Here is an 18126-nt window from a genome sequence, read left to right on the forward strand (position 1 = left end):
TCTTAACATTTAGCTAGATCTAGGTAACAGTGAGGGACATGGACTCATCTTAACATTTAGCTAGATCTAGGTAACAGTGAGGGACATGGACTCATCTTAACATTTAGCTAGATCTAGGTAACAGTGAGGGACATGGACTCATCTTAACATTTAGCTAGATCTAGGTAACAGTGAGGGACATGGACTCATCTTAACATTTAGCTAGATCTAGGTAACAGTGAGGGACATGGACTCATCTTAACATTTAGCTAGATCTAGGTAACAGTGAGGGACATGGACTCATCTTAACATTTAGCTAGATCTAGGTAACAGTGAGGGACATGGACTCATCTTAACATTTAGCTAGATCTAGGTAACAGTGAGGGACATGGACTCATCTTAACATTTAGCTAGATCTAGGTAACAGTGAGGGACATAGACTCATCTTAACATTTAGCTAGATCTAGGTAACGGTGAGGGACATGAACTCATCTTAACATTTAGCTAGATCTAGGTAACAGTGAGGGACATGAACTCATCTTAACATTTAGCTAGATCTAGGTAACAGTGAGGGACATGAACTCATCTTAACATTTAGCTAGATCTAGGTAACAGTGAGGGACATGAATCATAACATTTAGCTAGATCTAGGTAACAGTGAGGGACATGAACTCATCTTAACATTTAGCTAGATCTAGGTAACAGTGAGGGACATGGACTCATCTTAACATTTAGCTAGATCTAGGTAACAGTGAGGGACATGGACTCATCTTAACATTTAGCTAGATCTAGGTAACAGTGAGGGACATGGACTCATCTTAACATTTAGCTAGATCTAGGTAACAGTGAGGGACATGGACTCATCTTAACATTTAGCTAGATCTAGGTAACAGTGAGGGACATGGACTCATCTTAACATTTAGCTAGATCTAGGTAACAGTGAGGGACATGAACTCCATCTTAACATTTAGCTAGATCTAGGTAACAGTGAGGGACATGAACTCATCTTAACATTTAGCTAGATCTAGGTAACAGTGAGGGACATGGACTCATCTTAACATTTAGCTAGATCTAGGTAACAGTGAGGGACATGGACTCATCTTAACATTTAGCTAGATCTAGGTAACAGTGAGGGACATGGACTCATCTTAACATTTAGCTAGATCTAGGTAACAGTGAGGGACATGGACTCATCTTAACATTTAGCTAGATCTAGGTAACAGTGAGGGACATGGACTCATCTTAACATTTAGCTAGATCTAGGTAACAGTGAGGGACATGGACTCATCTTAACATTTAGCTAGATCTAGGTAACAGTGAGGGACATGGACTCATCTTAACATTTAGCTAGATCTAGGTAACAGTGAGGGACATGGACTCATCTTAACATTTAGCTAGATCTAGGTAACAGTGAGGGACATGGACTCATCTTAACATTTAGCTAGATCTAGGTAACAGTGAGGGACATGGACTCATCTTAACATTTAGCTAGATCTAGGTAACAGTGAGGGACATGGACTCATCTTAACATTTAGCTAGATCTAGGTAACAGTGAGGGACATGGACTCATCTTAACATTTAGCTAGATCTAGGTAACAGTGAGGGACATGAGACTCCATCTTAACATTTAGCTAGATCTAGGTAACAGTGAGGGACATGGACTCATCTTAACATTTAGCTAGATCTAGGTAACAGTGAGGGACATGGACTCATCTTAACATTTAGCTAGATCTAGGTAACAGTGAGGGACATGGACTCATCTTAACATTTAGCTAGATCTAGGTAACAGTGAGGGACATGGACTCATCTTAACATTTAGCTAGATCTAGGTAACGGTGAGGGACATGGACTCATCTTAACATTTAGCTAGATCTAGGTAACAGTGAGGGACATGGACTCATCTTAACATTTAGCTAGATCTAGGTAACAGTGAGGGACATGAACTCATCTTAACATTTAGCTAGATCTAGGTAACAGTGAGGGACATGGACTCATCTTAACATTTAGCTAGATCTAGGTAACAGTGAGGGACATGGACTCATCTTAACATTTAGCTAGATCTAGGTAACAGTGAGGGACATGGACTCATCTTAACATTTAGCTAGATCTAGGTAACAGTGAGGGACATGGACTCATCTTAACATTTAGCTAGATCTAGGTAACAGTGAGGGACATGGACTCATCTTAACATTTAGCTAGATCTAGGTAACAGTGAGGGACATGAACTCATCTTAACATTTAGCTAGATCTAGGTAACAGTGAGGGACATGGACTCATCTTAACATTTAGCTAGATCTAGGTAACAGTGAGGGACATGGACTCATCTTAACATTTAGCTAGATCTAGGTAACAGTGAGGGACATGGACTCATCTTAACATTTAGCTAGATCTAGGTAACAGTGAGGGACATGGACTCATCTTAACATTTAGCTAGATCTAGGTAACAGTGAGGGACATGGACTCATCTTAACATTTAGCTAGATCTAGGTAACAGTGAGGGACATGGACTCATCTTAACATTTAGCTAGATCTAGGTAACAGTGAGGGACATGGACTCATCTTAACATTTAGCTAGATCTAGGTAACAGTGAGGGACATGAACTCATCTTAACATTTAGCTAGATCTAGGTAACAGTGAGGGACATGGACTCATCTTAACATTTAGCTAGATCTAGGTAACAGTGAGGGACATGGACTCACTCTTAACATTTAGCTAGATCTAGGTAACAGTGAGGGACATGGACTCATCTTAACATTTAGCTAGATCTAGGTAACAGTGAGGGACATGGACTCATCTTAACATTTAGCTAGATCTAGGTAACAGTGAGGGACATGGACTCATCTTAACATTTAGCTAGATCTAGGTAACAGTGAGGGACATGGACTCATCTTAACATTTAGCTAGATCTAGGTAACAGTGAGGGACATGGACTCATCTTAACATTCAAAGTACAACAGTTTCAGAATGACTAAAATACAGGCATAATATATTACAGTAACACTTGAAGTTCTTCTAATAGGTTTATTGTGGGATCTCTACAATAGTAGTCTCTGTAACAGTTCTAATAGGTTTACTGTGGGATCTCTACAATAGTAGTCTCTGTAACAGTTCTAATAGGTTTACTGTGGGATCTCTACAATAGTAGTCTCTGTAACAGTTCTAGTAGGTTTACTGTGGGATCTCTACAATAGTAGTCTCTGTAACAGTTCTAGTAGGTTTACTGTGGGATCTTTACAATAGTAGTCTCTGTAACAGTTCTAATAGGTTTACTGTGGGATCTCTACAATAGTAGTCTCTGTAACAGTTCTAATAGGTTTACTGTGGGATCTCTACAATAGTAGTCTCTGTAACAGTTCTAATAGGTTTACTGTGGGATCTCTACAATAGTAGTCTCTGTAACAGTTCTAATAGGTTTACTGTGGGATCTCTACAATAGTAGTCTCTGTAACAGTTCTAATAGGTTTACTGTGGGATCTCTACAATAGTAGTCTCTGTAAAGTATATAATAAATGACAACTGTTTTCTACCCAGGTCTGGTGTTCACACGGTTACGAACATGAGCGACCACCGCTTTAAATGTTTGCTGTGTGATCAGATATGAATACAACATTTTGTTAAAATTTTGCGGTTGCCAACCAGTAAAATGATATTTTGAAGTGTTAGAGGATTCACTGGGATACCTACTGCCCCCCCCTCCCCGTCCCCCCCACCCAGGACATGTCGTACTACTGCTGTGTGGAGTTACAGGGACCAGAGGAACAGCTGTTAGCTACCCTGTCTAAGCTGACCAACAAGGAAGCTGGTGAGTACTGCTTTCGTGTTTTCACTCCTCACAAACTAAAACCACGAGTGTGAATCAGGCTGCGTTTTAGACGGTACGAGGTAGACGGGAACTGGACTAGTAGGAGGTTATAAATATCTGTGGTTGTGTAATCATGCTTTTAGCAGCAGTATGACCCAGTGGGTGAATAAACTTGGTTTGAGCTTTTACTGGTCGTCCGGTAGGTTCTGACAAACCGAGTGGAAACCTAACAGATGGTACGAGGTAGACGGCAAACCCGATGTCCGTTGTTTTCAACGAGAGCACAACGGTAAACGCCGTTGAGGGACGGCGGTGAATGCCATCAGCCGCCACGGTAGACGGGACTTGCCAACAGAGTTTAAAATATTTAAACTTTTACCATCTGCTTGTAGTGTTGTTTTCTACCGGATGTTGATTTGGACTGTATTAACAGTATGTAACTGGACTATATTAACAGCATGGAACTGGACTATATTAACAGCATGGAACTGGACTATATTAACAGCATGGAACTGGACTATATTAACAGCATGGAACTGGACTATATTAACAGTATGTAACTGGACTATATTAACAGCATGGAACTGGACTATATTAACAGCATGGAACTGGACTATATTAACAGCATGGAACTGGACTATATTAACAGTATGTAACTGGACTATATTAACAGCATGGAACTGGACTATATTAACAGCATGGAACTGGACTATATTAACAGCATGGAACTGGACTATATTAACAGCATGGAACTGGACTATATTAACAGCATGGAACTGGACTATATTAACAGCATGGAACTGGACTATATTAACAGTATGGAACTGGACTATATTAACAGCATGGAACTGGACTATATTAACAGCATGGAACTGGGCTAGTAGGAGGTTATAAATATATGTGCTTGTGTAATCATGCTGTTTAGTTAAATCACCATAGCAACGCATATCGTCGTGCTGGCTTGCTTTTGCCGCCACCCTCTTCCTTGCGTTCTTGTCCCGCTATGCCGACTGGTATGACAGATTTTTATGTCCCTCGTCTAAACGCAGTATTTCAGTATAAAGTTTGAAAATTTTAACCAACTGTACTTAAAAGGCTGTTGTGATTGGTTCTTCGAGTCAGGTGGTCTAACAAATATGTGCTTCCTGCTTTTACGGTATCATTGATGATGACATCTGTTGTACCTTGCAGGGCCTACGTTTGCAGCAGCCATGTGTGTGTCAGGCAGGAGACAAGGCAGTGTGGTGGTGTACAGAGCAGGACTGTACCCTCTCCAGCCCCTGGGGCCTGTCACATTCCTCTGGAGGCCCAGAACACAGGGCCGGGGGGGCCAGGAGGACCAGGGCCGGGGGGGCCAGGAGGACCGGGGGGGCCAGGAGGACCAGGGCTCCCAGGGATCAACACACAGACAGCTGTGGATCTGGGCCCACCCCACCATGAAAACGGTCAGAGGGACTAATATGCAGAATCAATCAGTCGTAGAAGTATTGAACAACCATTTAACTATTCATTGATGGTGTAATGTCTTTGTTGTTGTCTATAATCTGGTGAACTCAAGATGTCCCCTTAGGATAGTACTTTACTGAGCCCAATCAGACGTCCCCTTTGGGATTGGTAAAGTACTATCCAATCATATGTCCCCGTTGGGATCAGTAAAGTATTATCCAATCATATGTCCCCTTTGGGATCGGTAAAGTACTATCCTATCAGATGTCCCCTTTGGGATCGGTAAAGTACTATCCAATCAGATGTCCCCTTTGGGATCGGTAAAGTACTATCATTCTGACTGTGCCCCGTGTCGTGACTGTGCCCCGTGTCGTGACTGTGCCCCGTGTCGTGACTGTGCCCCGTGTCGTGACTGTGCCCCGTGTCGTGACTGTGCCCCGTGTCGTGACTGTGCCCCGTGTCGTGACTGTGCCCCGTGTCGTGACTGTGCCCCGTGTCGTGACTGTGCCCCGTGTCGTGACTGTGCCCCGTGTCGTGACTGTGCCCCGTGTCGTGACTGTGCCCCGTGTCGTGACTGTGCCCCGTGTCGTGACTGTGCCCCGTGTCGTGACTGTGCTCCGTGTCGTGACTGTGCCCCGTGTCGTGACTGTGCCCCGTGTCGTGACTGTGCCCCGTGTCGTGACTGTGCTCCGTGTCGTGACTGTGCTCTGTTCTCTGTGTCAGGACCTCCTCCCAGAGCTGCAGGCTGTCTGTCAGTGTTCTGAGGCTGTACTTCCACCTGCTCCATTAGAGCTCCCTGTCCCACAGCCAGCCCCTACCCCCACCTTGGCCCCTGGTCCTGGGGCTTGTCCTGAGGCGGTGCAGGCCCCTGCTTCTGGTTCTAAGAGGAAGTGGTCCTCCAAGGAGCCTGAGGCTGCAGGACCACCAGCCAAGAAGCTCGTGGGATACAGTACCATTTCTGCTACCACACCCGTCACCTGGAGGTCCAGTACCACTGGAATAGTCATCAGGTTGGTTCTGACTGCTTTAGTTGTGACCTTCCAGAGTCTCTCCAAGCTCTAAGTACCTGTTAGTTGTGACCTTCCAGAGTCTCTCCAAGCTCTAAGTACCTGTTAGTTGTGACCTTCCAGAGTCTCTCCAAGCTCTAAGTACCTGTTAGTTGGACCTTCCAGAGTCTCTCCAAGCTCTAAGTACCTGTTAGTTGGACCTTCCAGAGTCTCTCCAAGCTCTAAGTACCTGTTAGTTGGACCTTCCAGAGTCTCTCCAAGCTCTAAGTACCTGTTAGTTGTGACCTTCCAGAGTCTCTCCAAGCTCTAAGTACCTGTTAGTTGGGACCTTCCAGAGTCTCTCCAAGCTCTAAGTACCTGTTAGTTGTGACCTTCCAGAGTCTCTCCAAGCTCTAAGTACCTGTTAGTTGTGACTGCTTCCAGAGTCTCTCCAAGCTCTAAGTACCTGTTAGTTGTGACTGCTTCCAGAGTCACTCCAAGCTCTAAGTACCTGTTAGTTGGACCTTCCAGAGTCTCTCCAAGCTCTAAGTACCTGTTAGTTGTGACTGCTTCCAGAGTCACTCCAAGCTCTAAGTACCTGTTAGTTGTGACCTTCCAGAGTCTCTCCAAGCTCTAAGTACCTGTTAGTTGGACCTTCCAGAGTCTCTCCAAGCTCTAAGTACCTGTTAGTTGGACCTTCCAGAGTCTCTCCAAGCTCTAAGTACCTGTTAGTTGGACCTTCCAGAGTCTCTCCAAGCTCTAAGTACCTGTTAGTTGTGACTGCTTCCAGAGTCTCTCCAAGCTCTAAGTACCTGTTAGTTGTGACCTTCCAGAGTCTCTCCAAGCTCTAAGTACCTGTTAGTTGGACCTTCCAGAGTCTCTCCAAGCTCTAAGTACCTGTTAGTTGGACCTTCCAGAGTCTCTCCAAGCTCTAAGTACCTGTTAGTTGGACCTTCCAGAGTCTCTCCAAGCTCTAAGTACCTGTTAGTTGGACCTTCCAGAGTCTCTCCAAGCTCTAAGTACCTGTTAGTTGGACCTTCCAGAGTCTCTCCAAGCTCTAAGTACCTGTTAGTTGTGACCTTCCAGAGTCTCTCCAAGCTCTAAGTACCTGTTAGTTGTGACCTTCCAGAGTCTCTCCAAGCTCTAAGTACCTGTTAGTTGGACCTTCCAGAGTCTCTCCAAGCTCTAAGTACCTGTTAGTTGTGACCTTCCAGAGTCTCTCCAAGCTCTAAGTACCTGTTAGTTGTGACCTTCCAGAGTCTCTCCAAGCTCTAAGTACCTGTTAGTTGTGACCTTCCAGAGTCTCTCCAAGCTCTAAGTACCTGTTAGTTGGACCTTCCAGAGTCTCTCCAAGCTCTAAGTACCTGTTAGTTGGACCTTCCAGAGTCTCTCCAAGCTCTAAGTACCTGTTAGTTGGACCTTCCAGAGTCTCTCCAAGCTCTAAGTACCTGTTAGTTGTGACCTTCCAGAGTCTCTCCAAGCTCTAAGTACCTGTTAGTTGGGACCTTCCAGAGTCTCTCCAAGCTCTAAGTACCTGTTAGTTGGGACCTTCCAGAGTCTCTCCAAGCTCTAAGTACCTGTTAGTTGTGACCTTCCAGAGTCTCTCCAAGCTCTAAGTACCTGTTAGTTGTGACTGCTTCCAGAGTCTCTCCAAGCTCTAAGTACCTGTTAGTTGTGACTGCTTCCAGAGTCACTCCAAGCTCTAAGTACCTGTTAGTTGGACCTTCCAGAGTCTCTCCAAGCTCTAAGTACCTGTTAGTTGTGACTGCTTCCAGAGTCACTCCAAGCTCTAAGTACCTGTTAGTTGTGACCTTCCAGAGTCTCTCCAAGCTCTAAGTACCTGTTAGTTGGACCTTCCAGAGTCTCTCCAAGCTCTAAGTACCTGTTAGTTGGACCTTCCAGAGTCTCTCCAAGCTCTAAGTACCTGTTAGTTGGACCTTCCAGAGTCTCTCCAAGCTCTAAGTACCTGTTAGTTGTGACTGCTTCCAGAGTCTCTCCAAGCTCTAAGTACCTGTTAGTTGTGACCTTCCAGAGTCTCTCCAAGCTCTAAGTACCTGTTAGTTGGACCTTCCAGAGTCTCTCCAAGCTCTAAGTACCTGTTAGTTGGACCTTCCAGAGTCTCTCCAAGCTCTAAGTACCTGTTAGTTGGACCTTCCAGAGTCTCTCCAAGCTCTAAGTACCTGTTAGTTGGACCTTCCAGAGTCTCTCCAAGCTCTAAGTACCTGTTAGTTGGACCTTCCAGAGTCTCTCCAAGCTCTAAGTACCTGTTAGTTGTGACCTTCCAGAGTCTCTCCAAGCTCTAAGTACCTGTTAGTTGTGAACTTCCAGAGTCTCTCCAAGCTCTAAGTACCTGTTAGTTGGACCTTCCAGAGTCTCTCCAAGCTCTAAGTACCTGTTAGTTGTGAACTTCCAGAGTCTCTCCAAGCTCTAAGTACCTGTTAGTTGGACCTTCCAGAGTCTCTCCAAGCTCTAAGTACCTGTTAGTTGTGACCTTCCAGAGTCTCTCCAAGCTCTAAGTACCTGTTAGTTGGACCTTCCAGAGTCTCTCCAAGCTCTAAGTACCTGTTAGTTGTGACCTTCCAGAGTCTCTCCAAGCTCTAAGTACCTGTTAGTTGGACCTTCCAGAGTCTCTCCAAGCTCTAAGTACCTGTTAGTTGTGACCTTCCAGAGTCACTCCAAGCTCTAAGTACCTGTTAGTTGGACCTTCCAGAGTCTCTCCAAGCTCTAAGTACCTGTTAGTTGTGACCTTCCAGAGTCACTCCAAGCTCTAAGTACCTGTTAGTTGTGTCTGGAGGTTGGCACCTTGATGCTGTTAAGACTTGCTGAGTGTTAATATATCATTAGTCATATTTATAGTTTTCTGTCAATTTTATAAACCCCTCCCTTTATAAAACCCTCCCTTTATAAAACCCCTCCCTTTATAAAACCCTCCCTTTATAAACCCCTCCCTTTATAAAACCCCTCCCTTTATAAACCCCCTCCCTTTATAAAACCCCTCCCTTTATAAAACCCCTCCCTTTATAAAACCCCTCCCTTTATAAAACCCTCCCTTTATAAAACCCCTCCCTTTATAAACCCCCTCCCTTTATAAACCCCCTCCCTTTATAAAACCCCTCCCTTTATAAAACCCCTCCCTTTATAAACCCCTCCCTTTATTAAACCCCTCCCTTTATAAAACCCCTCCCTTTATAAAACCCCTCCCTTTATAAACCCCTCCCTTTATAAAACCCCTCCCTTTATAAACCCCTCCCTTTATAAAACCCCTCCCTTTATAAACCCGTCCCTTTATAAACCCGTCCCTTTATAAACCCCTCCCTTTATAAAACCCCCTCCCTTTATAAAACCCCCTCCCTTTATAAAACCCCTCCCTTTATAAAACCTCTCCCTTTATAAAACCCAGCACTTTATTCTCAACCATTTTTACTTCCTGAATGTTGTTGTTTACTGTTGTTTTGCAGTGACCTCACCATGGAGATGGTGCGCTATCGTCTGATTGGACCTCTATCACATTCCGTTCTGACTGAAACCCTGGCCCCTGCCACACACAGTGATGTAAGAACCTGGGATGATTTATCTAGAGACCAGCTAATCACCTGGGATGATTTAACTAGAGACCAGCTAAGAACCTGGGCTGATTTATCTGGTGACCAGCTAATCACCTGGGATGATTTATCTGGAGACCAGCTAATCACCTGGGATGATTTATCTAGAGACCAGCTAATCACCTGGGATGATTTATCTAGAGACCAGCTAATCTCCTGGGATGATTTATCTAGAGACCAGCTAAGAACCTGGGATGATTTATCTAGAGGCCAGCTAATCACCTGGGATGATTTATCTGGAGACCAGCTAAGAACCTGGGATGATTTATCTGGAGACCAGCTAAGAACCTGGGATGATTTATCTGGAGACCAGCTAATCACCTGCGATGATTTATCTAGAGGCCAGCTAATTACCTGGGATGATTTATCTGGAGACCAGCTAATATCCTGTATGTTCCAGTGTAAGGTGTTTAGTCATGTGTTTTATCTTTATTCCAGGCTACAGGTAAATCCAGACCATCTCCCTTCTGGTGGCCAGATCACTGTAGAGACGACTGTAACATGTCTCTTCATCAACAACAAGCTGGTGTCTTCAACATGCTCAAAGGTGGGTTCCTCACAACTACATTCCTCATTCATTACCTACATTCATTAGATTAGATCAGGGCTCGCCAACCTCCAGGAACAGGGTTGGAGTTAAAACCTCCAGGAGGGTTTCTCTCCAGGAACAGGGTCGGAGTTAAAACCTCCAGGAGGGTATCGCTCCAGGAACAGGGTTGGAGTTAAAACCTCCAGGAGGGTTTCTCTCCAAGAACAGGGTCGGAGTTAAAACCTCCAGGAGGGTATCTCTACAGGAACAGGGTTGAAGTTAAAACCTACAGGAGGGTACCTCTCCAGGAACAGGGTCGGAGTTAAAACCTCCAGGAGCGTTTCTCTCCAGGAACAGGGTTGGAGTTAAAACCTACAGGAGGGTATCTCCCCAGGAACAGGGTCCTCAATCAGTCATAGGAAACAGACATGTTTATCTTCAAGGTCCTGTCTCTCCTCCCCTCCAAAGCGTAACTCCTGTCTCTCCTCCCCTCCAAAGCGCACCTCATGTCTGTCCTGTCTCTCCTCCCCTCCCAAGCGTAACTCGTCTGTCCTGTCTCTCCTCCCCTCCAAAGCGTACCTCATGTCTGTCCTGTGTCTCCTCCCCTCCAAAGCGTAACTCGTCTGTCCTGTCTCTCCTCCCCTCCAAAGCGTAACTCGTCCGTCCTGTCTCTCCTCCCCTCCAAAGCGTAACTCGTCCGTCCTGTCTCTCCTCCCCTCCAAAGCGTAACTCGTCTGTCCTGTCTCTCCTCCCCTCCAAAGCGTAACTCGTCTGTCCTGTCTCTCCTCCCCTCCAAAGCGTACCTCATGTCTGTCCTGTCTCTCCTCCCCTCCAAAGCGTACCTCATGTCTGTCCTGTCTCTCCTCCCCTCCAAAGCGTACCTCATGTCTGTCCTGTCTCTCCTCCCCTCCAAAGCGTACCTCATGTCTGTCCTGTCTCTCCTCCCCTCCAAAGCGTAACTCCTGTCTCTCCTCCCCTCCAAAGCGTAACTCCTGTCTCTCCTCCCCTCCAAAGCGTAACTCCTGTCCTCTCCTCCCCTCCAAAGCGTAACTCCTGTCGTCTCCTCCCCTCCAAAGCGTAACTCCTGTCCTCTCCTCCCCTCCAAAGCGTAACTCCTGTCTCTCCTCCCCTCCAAAGCGTAACTCCTGTCCTCTCCTCCCCTCCAAAGCGTAACTCCTGTCCTCTCCTCCCCTCCAAAGCATAACTCCTGTCCTCTCCTCCCCTCCAAAGCGTAACTCCTGTCCTCTCCTCCCCTCCAAAGCGTAACTCCTGTCCTCTCCTCCCCTCCAAAGCGTAACTCCTGTCCTCTCCTCCCCTCAAAAGCGTAACTCCTGTCTCTCCTCCTCTCCAAAGCGTAACTCCTGTCTCTCCTCCCCTCCAAAGCGTAACTCCTGTCTCTCCTCCCCTCCAAAGCGTAACTCCTGTCCTCTCCTCCCCTCCAAAGCGTAACTCCTGTCTGTCCTGTCTCTCCTCCCCTCCAAAGCGTAACTCCTGTCTCTCCTCCCCTCATGTCTGTCCTGTCTCTCCTCCTCTCCAAAGCGTAACTCCTGTCTCTCCTCCCCTCCAAAGCGTAACTCCTGTCCTCTCCTCCCCTCCAAAGCGTAACTCCTGTCCTCTCCTCCCCTCCAAAGCTTAACTCCTGTCCTCTCCTCCCCTCCAAAGCGTAACTCCTGTCTCTCCTCCCCTCCAAAGCGTAACTCCTGTCTCTCCTCCCCTCCAAAGCGTAACTCCTGTATCTCCTCCCCTCCAAAGCGTAACTCCTGTCCTCTCCTCCCCTCCAAAGCGTAACTCCTGTCTCTCCTCCCCTCCAAAGCGTAACTCCTGTCTCTCCTCCCCTCCAAAGCGTAACTCCTGTCCTCTCCTCCCCTCATGTCTGTCCTGTCTCTCCTCCCCTCCAAAGCGTAACTCCTGTCTCTCCTCCCCTCCAAAGCGTAACTCCTGTCTCTCCTCCCCTCCAAAGCGTAACTCCTGTCCTCTCCTCCCCTCCAAAGCGTAACTCCTGTCCTCTCCTCCCCTCCAAAGCGTAATTCCTGTCCTCTCCTCCCCTCCAAAGCGTAACTCCTGTCCTCTCCTCCCCTCCAAAGCGTAACTCCTGTCCTCTCCTCCCCTCCAAAGCGTAACTCCTGTCCTCTCCTCCCCTCCAAAGCGTAACTCCTGTCCTCTCCTCCCCTCCAAAGCGTAACTCCTGTCCTCTCCTCCCCTCATGTCTGTCCTGTCTCTCCTCCCCTCCAAAGCGTAACTCCTGTCCTCTCCTCCCCTCCAAAGCGTAACTCCTGTCTCTCCTCCCCTCCAAAGCGTAACTCCTGTCTCTCCTCCTCTCCAAAGCGTAACTCCTGTCTCTCCTCCCCTCCAAAGCGTAACTCCTGTCTCTCCTCCCCTCCAAAGCGTAACTCCTGTCCTCTCCTCCCCTCCAAAGCGTAACTCCTGTCTGTCCTGTCTCTCCTCCCCTCCAAAGCGTACCTCATGTCTGTCCTGTCTCTCCTCCCCTCCAAAGCGTAACTCCTGTCTCTCCTCCCCTCATGTCTGTCCTGTCTCTCCTCCTCTCCAAAGCGTAACTCCTGTCTCCTCCCCTCCAAAGCGTAACTCCTGTCTCTCCTCCCCTCCAAAGCGTAACTCCTGTCCTCTCCTCCCCTCCAAAGCGTAACTCCTGTCCTCTCCTCCCCTCCAAAGCGTAACTCCTGTCCTCTCCTCCCCTCCAAAGCGTAACTCCTGTCTCTCCTCCCCTCCAAAGCGTAACTCCTGTATCTCCTCCCCTCCAAAGCGTAACTCCTGTATCTCCTCCCCTCCAAAGCGTAACTCCTGTCCTCTCCTCCCCTCCAAAGCGTAACTCCTGTCTCTCCTCCCCTCCAAAGCGTAACTCCTGTCTCTCCTCCCCTCCAAAGCGTAACTCCTGTCCTCTCCTCCCCTCATGTCTGTCCTGTCTCTCCTCCCCTCCAAAGCGTAACTCCTGTCTCTCCTCCCCTCCAAAGCGTAACTCCTGTCTCTCCTCCCCTCCAAAGCGTAACTCCTGTCCTCTCCTCCCCTCATGTCTGTCCTGTCTCTCCTCCTCTCCAAAGCGTAACTCGTCTGTCCTGTCTCTCCTCCCCTCCAAAGCGTACCTCATGTCTGTCCTGTCTCTCCTCCCCTCCAAAGCGTACCTCATGTCTGTCCTGTCTCTCCTCCAAAGCGTAACTTGTCTGTCCTGTCTCTCCTCCCCTCCAAAGCGTAACTCGTCTGTCCTGTCTCTCCTCCCCTCCAAAGCGTAACTCCTGTCCTCTCCTCCCCTCATGTCTGTCCTGTCTCTCCTCCTCTCCAAAGCGTAACTCGTCTGTCCTGTCTCTCCTCCCCTCCAAAGCGTACCTCATGTCTGTCCTGTCTCTCCTCCCCTCCAAAGCGTACCTCATGTCTGTCCTGTCTCTCCTCCCCTCCAAAGCGTACCTCATGTCTGTCCTGTCTCTCCTCCCCTCCAAAGCGTACCTCATGTCTGTCCTGTCTCTCCTCCAAAGCGTAACTTGTCTGTCCTGTCTCTCCTCCCCTCCAAAGCGTAACTTGTCTGTCCTGTCTCTCCTCCAAAGCGTAACTCGTCTGTCCTGTCTCTCCTCCCCTCCAAAGCGTAACTCGTCTGTCCTGTCTCTCCTCCCCTCCAAAGCGTAACTCGTCTGTCCTGTCTCTCCTCCCCTCCAAAGCGTAACTCGTCTGTCCTGTCTCTCCTCCCCTCCAAAGCGTAACTCGTCTGTCCTGTCTCTCCTCCCCTCCAAAGCGTAACTCGTCTGTCCTGTCTCTCCTCCCCTCCAAAGCGTAACTCGTCTGTCCTGTCTCTCCTCCAAAGCGTAACTCGTCTGTCCTGTCCTCTCCTCCCCCTCCAAAGCGTAACTCGTCTGTCCTGTCTCTCCTCCCCTCCAAAGCGTAACTCGTCTGTCCTGTCTCTCCTCCCCTCCAAAGCGTAACTCGTCTGTCCTGTCTCTCCTCCCCTCCAAAGCGTAACTCGTCTGTCCTGTCTCTCCTCCCCTCCAAAGCGTAACTCGTCTGTCCTGTCTCTCCTCCTCTCAGGTGTGTACTCCACAGCGGAGGTCCCAGCCGGCTCAGTTCTGGGTCTGACGGTGGATGACCCCAGATTGACCTTACCAAACAAGAGAAGCAAGGCCGTGTCCGACTTCAGGAAGGCACAAGGTAACCTCTGAGCCAGTAGCCATGGCAACCTCTGAGCCAGTAGCCATGGCAACCTCTGAGCCAGTAGCCATGGTAACCTCTGAGCCAGTAGCCATGGCAACCTCTGAGCCAGTAGCCATGGTAACCTCTGAGCCAGTAGCCATGGCAACCTCTGAGCCAGTAGCCATGGCAACCTCTGAGCCAGTAGCCATGGCAACCTCTGAGCCAGTAGCCATGGTAACCTCTGAGCCAGTAGCCATGGCAACCTCTGAGCCAGTAGCCATGGTAACCTCCGAGCCAGTAGCCATGGTAACCTCTGAGCCAGGAGCCAGGGTGGGGTGGTTCAGACAGGTCCGATATAGTTTACATTACATCATTATTCTCCTTTAGGGTGATTCTACCTGGGTCATGCTCAGAACACAACCTTTTCAATCAGAGTGAAACTGTGAAGTAGCCTACTACCTAATATTCAATAAGAACGCATGCAAGAAAGTATAGTAGATTGTTCCCTGCTGAACAGGACCCTGTGTTTGTGAATGTGATGGTTATAGGTCCTGAGGCTTTGTGGGTAGGGAGGTTCTGTGGGTCATTCTCTGGTCTTCTGGTTGTGGTACTTCTCTGGTCCTGTCTGAGGGCTGGTTGTGGTACTTCTCTGGTCCTGTCTGAGGGCTGGTTGTGGTACTTCTCTGGTCCTGTCTGAGGGCTGGTTGTGGTACTTCTCTGGTCCTGTCTGAGGGCTGGTTGTGGTACTTCTCTGGTCCTGTCTGAGGGTTGGTTGTGGTACTTCTCTGGTCCTGTCTGAGGGCTGGTTGTGGTACTTCTCTGGTCCTGTCTGAGGGCTGGTTGTGGTACTTCTCTGGTCCTGTCTGAGGGCTGGTTGTGGTACTTCTCTGGTCCTGTCTGAGGGCTGGTTGTGGTACTTCTCTGGTCCTGTCTGAGGGCTGGTTGTGGTACTTCTCTGGTCCTGTCTGAGGGCTGGTTGTGGTACTTCTCTGGTCCTGTCTGAGGGCTGGTTGTGGTACTTCTCTGGTCCTGTCTGAGGGCTGGTTGTGGTACTTCTCTGGTCCTGTCTGAGGGCTGGTTGTGGTACTTCTCTGGTCCTGTCTGAGGGCTGGTTGTGGTACTTCTCTGGTCCTGTCTGAGGGCTGGTTGTGGTACTTCTCTGGTCCTGTCTGAGGGCTGGTTGTGGTACTTCTCTGGTCCTGTCTGAGGGCTGGTTGTGGTACTTCTCTGGTCCTGTCTGAGGGCTGGTTGTGGTACTTCTCTGGTCCTGTCTGAGGGCTGGTTGTGGTACTTCTCTGGTCCTGTCTGAGGGCTGGTTGTGGTACTTCTCTGGTCCTGTCTGAGGGTTGGTTGTGGTACTTCTCTGGTCCTGTCTGAGGGCTGGTTGTGGTACTTCTCTGGTCCTGTCTGAGGGCTGGTTGTGGTACTTCTCTGGTCCTGTCTGAGGGCTGGTTGTGGTACTTCTCTGGTCCTGTGCTCCTGGGGAGCCTCTGCTCGTCCATGCAGATGTCCCAGGTTCGAATCCTGGCAGGACCCTGTGCTCAGACCACGCCCTCAGAGGTTCACACCCACTTCCTTATTTACCTTTTTAGTACCTGGCTGGGGGTTGCATCACCCACTTCCTTATTTACCTTTTTAGTACCTGGCTGGGGGTTACATCACCCACTTCCTTATTTACCTTTTAGTACCTGGCTGGGGGTTGCATCACTCACTTCCTTATTTACCTTTTTAGTACCTGGCTGGGGGTTGCATCACCCACTTCCTTATTTACCTTTTAGTGCCTGGCTGGGGGTTGCATCACCCACTTCCTTATTTACCTTTTAGTACCTGGCTGGGGGTTGCATCACCCACTTCCTTATTTACCTTTTAGTACCTGGCTGGGAGTTACATCACCCACTTCCTTATTTACCTTTTAGTACCTGGCTGGGGGTTGTATCACCCACTTCCTTATTTACCTTTTAGTACCTGGCTGGGGGTTACATCACCCACTTCCTTATTTACCTTTTAGTACCTGGCTGGGGGTTGCATCACCCACTTCCTTATTTACCTTTTAGTACCTGGCTGGGGGTTGCATCACTCACTTCCTTATTTACCTTTTAGTACCTGGCTGGGGGTTGCATCTCCCACTTCCTTATTTACCTTTTAGTGCCTGGCTGGGGTTTACATCACCCACTTCCGTATTTACCTTTTAGTGCCTGGCTGGGGGTTGCATCACCCACTTCCTTATTTACCTTTTAGTGCCTGGCTGGGGGTTGCATCACCCACTTCCTTATTTACCTTTTAGTACCTGGCTGGGGGTTGCATCACCCACTTCCTTATTTACCTTTTAGTACCTGGCTGGGGGTTGCATCACCCACTTCCTTATTTACCTTTTAGTACCTGGCTGGGAGTTACATCACCCACTTCCTTATTTACCTTTTCGTACCTGGCTGGGGGTTGCATCACCCACTTCCTTATTTACCTTTTAGTACCTGGCTGGGGGTTGCATCTCCCACTTCCTTATTTACCTTTTTAGTACCTGGCTGGGGGTTACATCACCCACTTCCTTCTTTACCTTTTAGTACCTGGCTGGGGGTTGCATCACTCACTTCCTTATTTACCTTTTTAGTACCTGGCTGGGGGTTGCATCACCCACTTCCTTATTTACCTTTTAGTGCCTGGCTGGGGGTTGCATCACCCACTTCCTTATTTACCTTTTAGTGCCTGGCTGGGGGTTGCATCACCCACTTCCTTATTTACCTTTTAGTACCTGGCTGGGGGTTGCATCACCCACTTCCTTATTTACCTTTTAGTACCTGGCTGGGGGTTGCATCACCCACTTCCTTATTTACCTTTTAGTACCTGGCTGGGAGTTACATCACCCACTTCCTTATTTACCTTTTAGTACCTGGCTGGGGGTTGCATCACCCACTTCCTTATTTACCTTTTAGTACCTGGCTGGGGGTTGCATCACCCACTTCCTTATTTACCTTTTAGTGCCTGGCTGGGGGTTGTATCACCCACTTCCTTATTTACCTTTTAGTACCTGGCTGGGGGTTACATCACCCACTTCCTTATTTACCTTTTAGTACCTGGCTGGGGGTTGCATCACCCACTTCCTTATTTACCTTTTAGTACCTGGCTGGGGGTTGCATCACTCACTTCCTTATTTACCTTTTAGTACCTGGCTGGGGGTTGCATCTCCCACTTCCTTATTTACCTTTTAGTGCCTGGCTGGGGTTTACATCACCCACTTCCGTATTTACCTTTTAGTGCCTGGCTGGGGGTTGCATCACCCACTTCCTTATTTACCTTTTAGTACCTGGCTGGGGGTTGCATCACCCACTTCCTTATTTACCTTTTAGTACCTGGCTGGGGGTTGCATCACCCACTTCCTTATTTACCTTTTAGTACCTGGCTGGGAGTTACATCACCCACTTCCTTATTTACCTTTTAGTACCTGGCTGGGGGTTGCATCACCCACTTCCTTATTTACCTTTTAGTACCTGGCTGGGGGTTGCATCTCCCACTTCCTTATTTACCTTTTTAGTACCTGGCTGGGGGTTACATCACCCACTTCCTTATTTACCTTTTAGTACCTGGCTGGGGGTTGCATCACTCACTTCCTTATTTACCTTTTTAGTACCTGGCTGGGGGTTGCATCACCCACT

The 18126-nt window shown here is 48.2% G+C and overlaps 1 protein-coding gene across 2 annotated transcripts in view; it reads left to right on the forward strand.

Moving 5' to 3' along the window:
* Positions 1 to 18126, forward strand: part of pop1 (POP1 homolog, ribonuclease P/MRP subunit) — a 34317-nt gene that overhangs the window by 7150 nt on the left and 9041 nt on the right. For both annotated transcript variants that reach the window (XM_071395565.1, XM_071395566.1), the window contains 6 exons: positions 3695 to 3782; positions 4974 to 5227; positions 5952 to 6238; positions 9673 to 9766; positions 10255 to 10363; positions 14375 to 14494. In XM_071395565.1, the coding sequence (XP_071251666.1) occupies positions 3695 to 3782; positions 4974 to 5227; positions 5952 to 6238; positions 9673 to 9766; positions 10255 to 10363; positions 14375 to 14494 (952 nt within the window). The remainder of the gene's footprint in view (positions 1 to 3694; positions 3783 to 4973; positions 5228 to 5951; positions 6239 to 9672; positions 9767 to 10254; positions 10364 to 14374; positions 14495 to 18126) is intronic.

This window comes from Salvelinus alpinus, chromosome 4 (genome assembly GCF_045679555.1).
Source record: "Salvelinus alpinus chromosome 4, SLU_Salpinus.1, whole genome shotgun sequence".
Taxonomy (NCBI): domain Eukaryota; kingdom Metazoa; phylum Chordata; class Actinopteri; order Salmoniformes; family Salmonidae; genus Salvelinus; species Salvelinus alpinus.